Below are 8,753 nucleotides of genomic sequence, written 5' to 3'. Positions count from 1 at the left end.
GCTCTGTTGTGAGCAAAGCTTTCGATTTAAGCCGTCGATCTAAGTTCCCAACCACATCTATGGTCATGAGCTTTGGGTCATGACCGAAAGAATGAGATCCCGGATCTGGGGAGGACTCCTGGGATTCATGCGGGGAGGACCCGAAGTAGAGCTGCTGCTCCTCCACATCGAGATGAGCCAGTTGAGGTGGCTTGGGCATGTGGTTAGGATGCTTCCTGGACATCTCCCTTGAGACGTGTTCCAGCTATGTCCCACCGGGAGGAGGCCCAGGGGAAGACCCAGGACACGCTGGAGGGACTATGTTTCTCTGCTGGCCTGGGAGCGCGTCTGGGCCTCCCTACTAAAGCTGCTACCCCCGCGACCCGACCCCGGATAATCAGAAGAGAATGGTTGGACGGATTATTTTCCACATGTATACAATTTTCAGATGCACTCTTTTGAGTTCTCATCTTTATGAAACGGGCCTGTTTACCGCCCTATAGATCAGACATCTTTCTGAATCAGACCAGGGAATTGTACCCAGGCAGAGTTTAAGACCAAGCAGAAGATGTGAGGGAAGGGCAGCATATTTGATTAGTAGAAGAAAAACTAATGAATATCTCCAAACTGGTGGTACGATCCGTACCATGACTGCTGTTATTTTGGGGTTTTATTTTTGTATTTCGCTACACTTGTAAAGTATATACAGGATAATCTAAAGGACATAAAACACGGGTGAAAATGGTGGCTTTGTTTTTCCTGGGTTCTGAGCATGTTCGGTGATGATGTCAGACATGCGATATAACAGAAATGATGGGAAGCATTGATTCTCTCAGCAAAGTCAGTGTTCTTTGATGTCTTTATGTAACTAAGGATAGAGAACTGTACTCTGAGCACATTTATGTAATCAGCAGTGATCCGGATCGGTTTGTGGGAGCATGAGGCGGATCGAGCTTCCAGTACAGATCGGTTAGCAACAAACACCAGACATCTGGTGTTTTGTACGTTTTGTATTTTGTCTCAATCAGTACCACAACAGAGCAATACTGCCCCCTTCTGTCAACCACCCCTATAACATGTGCCTCAATGCGTGGCCCTTTAACCAGGAGTGGTTCCTGCTGGGAACATCTTCACATCTGGGCCTCCTCCCAGTCCACCTCAGGTCCATCTGATACTGGGAACCAGAACCTGCTGACGATGACTCTCCTCCTCTTCACTCTCACATCTGGTTGGCTGTATGTGAGAGGCTGTCAGAGGGAGTCAGCAGGTACTGAAAAATTGTTCAACCGCGTTGCCGTGGCAACAGAGCATGTAGATCAGTTTTTTTTCTTTTTTTTAAACACGCACACACACATTGTGACACAGAGAGGTTAGCACAGGATTCCCTGCTAATCCAGTTTCTATGACAACTCACAACTCGGTCTTTTCTCTCCGTCTGCCTCGCTTTCATCCTCAGCTGTGATGGAGCCAGACACAAACTTCTGACTCCATCTGCAGCGCCGCTGTTCAGCTAGTAATTATCAACCGAGCAGATTAATAAAAACGATAATTAAAAGACGTGGTAATGTTTCGTTGTTGTATCGGATTCCTGCAGCCTGCAGGGAGGAAGCTCCGGGGCCGACCCGGTTCTGCTGCAATGGAGGTTTTATGAGCAAATTACTGAACAGTTCATATGTTGGCAGTAAGCAAGTTATTATTGGCCGAGTTGCTCCTAAATCAGAGGTGATGCAGTTCTGTGAGAATATTTGAGAGGCTGAGATGAAGGGAAAAGTTCTGGATTTTAATACTGTTTGGACATCTTGGCTGTTCAGAGGCTCCAATGCTGGTTCCTCTGCAGGACTTTCATTTAACGGCGTTGTGTTATAGAGGAGGAACCCCTGGTGCAGCTCCTCCAGTGATGCTGCTGGGTTCCTCTCGTTCCATCTTCTACTTCTCAGTGAAATAAAAACAGCATTGGAAGCTGTCGTGCTACTTTGGCTGTCTTCATGCTGCATTTCTAAAACACTTGTAAATCTCTAAAAGTAGCACTGAGTAACCTTTGACCCCTAGTATGGGCTTAATTTGAAATATATTACAAGACTTTTTTCAGGTTAATAAATATGAGTCTTGTTCCAATATTGCTGCTACAAAGCACAATTTTTTTTTAATTGAAAATTTGAAAAAAATGCAACTTTGAAATGAAACTTTTGACTGTTTTGAGAAAAACGGATTTTCTTTCTCTGATTTTTTCTTCTGTTAAAAAAAAAACAGAAGGAAAAATACAATCTATGACACCCAGCAAAGTTATTCTGCAAAACAATTGACGTTTTTGAAAGATTCACTTTTGGATTTACTTTTTCTTTTTTCACATTACCATTTGATGTTTTCTTGTATGAAACAACAATGAAACTAAATTCACTCCATAAATATTCAGCTCTTGGTGCAGACTGCTCTTCTCAGAAACTCACCTGTGCAAGTCTGAGCTAACTTAACTAAAATCTGTTAGCCTACCAAACCGATCAGACGTATTTCTGGTTCTCTGATGTAGGATTTCATCTAGAGGAGGGATGCTGCTTTGAATTTACTCCATGGCTTCTCGGTCTGCTGGTCCAAAATGATCGGCTATCAGAACCAGAACACTGTGGCAGACCAGTTCATTAAGAGCCGATGCAGTGCTGCTAGTGGCCTATAGGGGCGCTAAACCTGGCCAAGCTGTGTGATGGTGGCAGAAAGCTGGAAAAAACGCAGCCACTTCTATGAGTACTCCCAGCTCAGACAGTGAACTACAGCACAGTTTTTTCACTAATATTTAAACAACATACCTTCGCTTCATCTGACATAGACGCTGCCATAAGAGGAGACGCTAATTTTCGATATATGATTGAGGTGAAACGAGAACACAGCTTTTGTTGACTCAAATTAAATTACATTTAAAAACTAAAACCAGTTCCTGTCTGAACTGTGCAGTTCTTTTAACTCTGGATAATGTTCATCGTCTTTAAAAATGGTTCCAAAGGCGCTCTGATCCTCTTTGTCTGAAGCCACAGGACGTCTATCCAGCCTCCTGGTTACATGATCATCATGTAATCATCGTACATTTAGTCATTTACTGGAAACATTTATTGCTTTGTTTCTTATCCAACATCCTCATGTTAAAAATCGATCATCTTCTCCGTTTCTTGTCTTGTTTCCGCCTTCGAATGTCAAGCAGTTCATCAGTTTACATATACATCTTCACACAACTGCTATATGTTTTTTTTGGCAGTCATTTAACCCCATATGTATCGGCTGAGCTACTAGTTAAGATGGTCTAACGGCTGATGGATGCCTCTTTATCTCTTGACCCTTTCAAACCTCATTTAGCCATTTAAGTTTCTTCTCTAAAGTTGTTTGACTCTATTGTTGTTTGGAGTCTTATTGTGATTATTAAGTCAAAATGATTCTTTATATAATTCATTCCCTTTTATTGGTTTCTTTCATTTGTGTTTCTGAGATGCGGCTGTTGACCCTTGAAAATGAGACCTTGCCTTTTTTTCCCCCCTGGAAAATAAAGGTTAAATATAATTTTCAGCTTAATAGAGTAGAAAAGAATGTTCCTTTATTTTATTGCCGGAGTGGAAATGTACTTTAGCAGCATTAGAGTGAGTTACGAAACCTACATGTATAATTGTTGGGAAAAGCAGCAAAACATCTGTTGGTAGGAAGGATCTGTGATAATGCTGCTTTGTGCACATAAGGTGCAGCAGTCTGTCACTGAAGGAGTTCTCCACCCATCATCAGCTTCATGCCCCTGCATGTACGTGGGTCATGGAGCTAATGGCTGGCAGCCCAGGGCCTTAAACATCACCTGCAGTCGGATTCATGTGAAAAAGTTTCTTGGTAAATCGAAGTGACACGGCTTGTCTCTGCAGGCGTTGAGCTGATGGGGGAAAACAGGATGTGATGAAATGTCTGGAGGTTGGGACAGAATCCCTCGCAAAGGTTGTCCTTCTGGAGCGGACCAGCTGAGGTGTCAAATATCTGCTGAGAGATTCATCAGTGGGAGGATTTCAGACGCCTGTCTGTCTCTCCTCGCAGACAGCAGGATAAATAAAACCGTTTATTCAGTGACTAATCATTAATTTATGGAGGGGAAAAAAACAGAGCAGTTTCCCTGCAGGCATTTTTAATGTTATCTATGAAATAAATAAAACATTTCTATACAGAGTGAGTTATCCCAGAAGCTGCAGCTTTTTCAGTTTTCCAGGAGGAATGAAAACATTTCCAGGCCCAAACGGAACCAGAGCTTCGTCCTTAACGTTGCCTCTCTGTCCTCCAGCCACATGCCTCTGAGTCCGACCGCTGACACCAAACATGATCGCCCGCGGCAACAGGCGGTTACTAACGGCAACCCAACAGGCTCTGCTGTCGCCAGGGACGACGACGGGGAGGACACGCCCCCTGGAAACAGCATTGTGGTCCGAATCGGGATCCCGGACCTGCAGCAGACGGTAACGCGCTCACAGGAAGGCAGCGAGGAAGGAAACATGGATCATGAAACACGGCACAAACCTGTCTATGTGTCTGTCCGCGTCTTGTCTCTTTCTCTGTCCGTCCTTCTGTCTGTCTCTCTGGCTCCGGCTCTCTCAGAAGTGTTTGCGGTTGGACCCAGAGTTACCAGTTTGGACCAGTAAGCAGAGGGTTCTGGTGACGTTGACTCAGTCTCTGTCGGATGTTTTGAACTATGGTCTCTTCCAGCCGGCGTTCAACGGCCGAGCCGGAAAGTTTCTGGACGAGGAGCGCCTGCTGAAGGAGTATCCTCTTCCCCCCATCACTCCCATCCCGTATCTGGAGGTAAACGCCACCAGAACTTTTCATCACAGACTAACGGAACCTGTAGTAGAACAAAATAGGCCTGAAAGAAACTGAGATTTTATCAACTTACTGAACATTTATCAGACTTTTTTTCTCATTTAAATGGATCCAAATTAACAATTTTGTGACCAGAACCAATATTTCTATAATTCTGTTGAAAACATCATTAATTTTACTGATAAAAGCAGCAATAAAAAAAAAAGAGGTAAAAGATGTTTTATTTTCTCCAGAAAAGTGTTTTTCTAAATATTCCAAGCATTCAATAAAATGATTTAGGACTTTAACTTTAGGATGATCCCACATCATTAACCCTCCGCCGCCGTGCTTTACAGCTACACTAAGATGTCGGTTCTGTAGCAAATTTTTTACCCTGAATTCATCACATTTTCTCCCATTAACGAACCGTCACAAATGTCTTTGAGAATTTATGACATTTTAAGGAATAAAAGTGAAATTATTTGACAACTAGAGCATAAATGAATGTCTGTAGAATTCAGCCACACCTGAGTCACGACACGCCCTCTGCAGAAAATCTACACACTGAGCCCTCTATGCACAGCAGCTCCACCTCTCTGGACTTTAACTAGGCCATTCTCACTCATCTGCTTTGATCTAAACCAGGGGTGTCCAACTGGTTCCAGAAAGGGCCGTGTGGCTGCAGGTCTTCTTTCCAACCAAGCAATAGCACACCAGACTCCAGTCATCTAATCAAGTGAGTCCAATCTGAACATGATGACTTGATGAGATGAATGAAGTGTGGTGTGCTATTGCTTGGTTGGAAAGAAAACCTGCAGCCACACGGCCCTTTCTGGAACCAGTTGGACACCCCTGATCTAAACCATTTATCCTTCAACAAATATGATCAATAATAGAGCTCTGGAAAACCTCATAGTCATTCTGCTGCAGGTGGTGCAGAACAATTGAATAATTGGCACTTGAGAGGTGCACTGCCACCTAGTGGTTGGGGGTTTAAGAACATATAAAAAGTAAGAGTATATAAAAATGTTGCCATTTTGATCTAATATCTGACAAAATCATTTTTGCACATTTTTTCAAGTAGTTGAAAAAAGCATTTTTTAATGGTCCAAACACAGACCACCCAAAATTATAAAGGGTGTAATCTGTAAGAGGATGCAATTCAAAAAGTTCAGCCTCCCTGAATATTATATTTTGAAAAAATATATACAAAAGATATATATATATAACAGATTTTTTTTAATATAACAGTAAAAAAATGAAAATGATACCAATAAAAATAATAATTTCTTTTAAAGTACAATACAGTGAAAAAAATTAGATCTGCAAAAAATAAAAGATCAAACATTTAATATGAAAAAACTGTTTATAAACAAAATGAAAAATACATATCTGAAATGGCAAATCTTAAAAGTACAGTTTAAACATTTGCATACGCCTTCTGAATTCTAGATTAAATATAAACATAATTTTTTTATAAGCCTTTCCTAAAATCACTTTTTTAAAATGTGTTTTTCATCAATATTGGAAGATATTTCTGTCATCTTTGTAGAGCAGCTGAATCTATAAGAGTAATGGAGGTTGGTTTAATGGGAGAAAATGTAACAGTCGGAAATCTCTGCTTTGCTCTCCTCTGGCAGAGGTCATTGTTCTGAAGGACGAAGGCTTTAAGGAGCTCAGAGCTGCTCCTTAAGTTTTCATCATCGTTTAAAACATTCAGGGAAATTTTCTCTTCTGCGGACGATGACTCAGTCAGAGCATCAGTTTAAACATTTAGATGTTTCCTCCTCTGTAATCTGACGGTTTAATCCATCTGAGCATCAGTTTCCTCCAGTAATGAGGAAGACGTCTGACTTCCTCAGCAGCTCCTCTGTGTTTGTCTCAGTTTCAGTTCTTTGTCTGAAGACCTCGTTAACACGTCGCCTGTTTCGCTGCTTAACGAGGATCCCCGTCGCTCACTGAATTTTGATCAAACCAATGTTGTCTGTTTTTCAGTTTCGTTATAAGAGGAGAGTTTATACTCAGAGTTACGTGGATGATAAGCAGCTGGCAAAGCTGCACACAAAGGTGATGAAGATCCACTTCAGGACAACATTTCTTCTCTAAGTTTGTAAATTTAACACAATGATTCAGGCTGAATATTTGTGGTGGTTTTTCAGGCAAATCTGAAGCGATTTATGGAACATGTTCACCAGAAGAATGCAGAAAAGGTGGCCAAATGGTTGGAGAAAGGTCTGGACCCCAACTTCCACGACTCGGACAGCGGAGGTGAGCAGAACCGGGCTTAGTGAATCGACCGTCTCACGGGTTCAGTAGGTTCTGATCCATTCCCGACTCTGAACAGATCCTTTATTTACTCTGATGAAACCAGGCTGCCTGAGCAGAAAACACATTTTTCTTCCTGAACATCTCAAAATTATTTTCTGGTGAGCCTCTAAATTCTGATCCGACTCCTTCAGGCAATCAAATCCTCCTGAAATCCAGAAATGGACCAATGTTGGCTCGATTTGAAGATATTTAGAAAAGAACTGGGTTTAAATGCCAACGGATTTAATGAGCCAGTTTGTTTTGTGAGAAGAATAAAAATCCTAAAGATTGGTCTGATGATGGAGAGCTGATCTCCTCCTCAGACTGATGAACCTCTCTGTGTCCTCAGAGTGTCCCCTGACTCTGGCTGTCCAGCTGGAGGACAGCTGTGAGCTCATTAAGGTCCTTCGCAGCGGAGGAGCTCACCTGGACTTCAGGACCAGGGACGGCATCACGGCTCTCCACCGGGCCGTCCTCTGCAGGAACAGCGCCGCGCTCACGGTGAGGAAAGCTTCCTGTCTCTCCCCCAGACCCCTCAGTTTAACGCCGTTCGCTCTCTGACCCGTGTTCTGGTGCTCAGACTCTACTGGACCTCGGAGCATCTCCGGACTACAAGGACAGCAGAGGTCTGACTCCGCTCTACCACTCTGCCATGGTGGGCGGCGCCCCCTACTGCTGCGAGCTGCTACTTCAGGACCACGCCACCATCGGTATGTTTGAGAGGATGATGCTTTCTGATCGATGTCTGTGGGGGAAAAAAACACTTTATCACTAAGAGTTCTCGTTTCCATGGTTACAGGGATCACTGATGAGAACGGGTGGCAGGAAATCCACCAGGTGACAAACAAACACACACTCACTCAGCGCTCCACTGATGACGGGTTCTGCTCGGTTCTGATTGTCTGTGTGGGTGTGTTTTGGTGTTTGTGTGCATGTTCAGGCATGTCGTTATGGCAACGTGCAGCACTTGGAGCACCTCCTGTTCTACGGCGCCAACATGAGTTCCCAGAACGCCTCAGGAAACACTGCGCTGCACCTGTGTGCTCTGTACAACCAGGTAACCAAACACACGGACGAGCCGGTCACATGAGCGACACGCTGACTGCTTTCACATGGCTGGTGTCGGTTCTGCAGGACAGCTGCGCCCGGGTTCTGCTGTTCAGAGGCGCCAACAAGGACATAAAGAACTACAACAACCAGACGGCCTTTCAGGTACGAAAAGACAAAAACCGGGAAGAATAGAGGTTCAGATCTTAAATTAAACTGATGTGCAGAAATAATAAACAAGATTCATGCAAAGAAATCTTTTTTATTATATTTTCCAAATTTATTTGCATTTTGAGTAAGATGATGGTTGGTATAAAACCCCCAAACTCTACGTCCTGAGTTCATTAACTGTTCTCCTCCCTGGGAGAACAGAACTGACTCGTCTACATTCATCTGGTTCTACAGTAATGATCCGATCAGAGAGAATCATCCTAAATGAGGAAACACAGTTTAGCTTCATATAAAAATAAAAAGAGAAACAGTCCAACAGGCTTTTCTAAACTAGAAACTCCTCTTAAAACACAAACCACAAGTAAAGAAATCCTCAGAAGAGTTTAAACAATCATCATCAGTGTGTTCATACGTGTCAATCCGGTCATACGTGTCGATCC

The 8,753-nt window shown here is 43.0% G+C and overlaps 1 protein-coding gene across 1 annotated transcript in view; it reads left to right on the top strand.

Annotated features, from left to right (window-relative positions):
- The window catches only part of LOC107089074 (SH3 and multiple ankyrin repeat domains protein 3-like), a 76,937-nt gene that overhangs the window by 38,583 nt on the left and 29,601 nt on the right, over positions 1–8,753 (top strand). The window contains 9 exon segments of the mRNA XM_015381614.1: positions 4,277–4,448; positions 4,588–4,791; positions 6,784–6,855; positions 6,948–7,056; positions 7,445–7,596; positions 7,676–7,805; positions 7,895–7,932; positions 8,036–8,152; positions 8,230–8,307. Coding sequence (XP_015237100.1) covers positions 4,281–4,448; positions 4,588–4,791; positions 6,784–6,855; positions 6,948–7,056; positions 7,445–7,596; positions 7,676–7,805; positions 7,895–7,932; positions 8,036–8,152; positions 8,230–8,307 — 1,068 coding nt within the window. The 5' untranslated portion in view covers positions 4,277–4,280.

Source organism: Cyprinodon variegatus, unplaced genomic scaffold (genome assembly GCF_000732505.1).
Source record: "Cyprinodon variegatus isolate N-32 unplaced genomic scaffold, C_variegatus-1.0 Scaffold237, whole genome shotgun sequence".
In the NCBI taxonomy this organism is placed as follows: Eukaryota; Metazoa; Chordata; class Actinopteri; order Cyprinodontiformes; family Cyprinodontidae; genus Cyprinodon; species Cyprinodon variegatus.
This window is presented reverse-complemented; position numbering and strand designations above follow the sequence as displayed.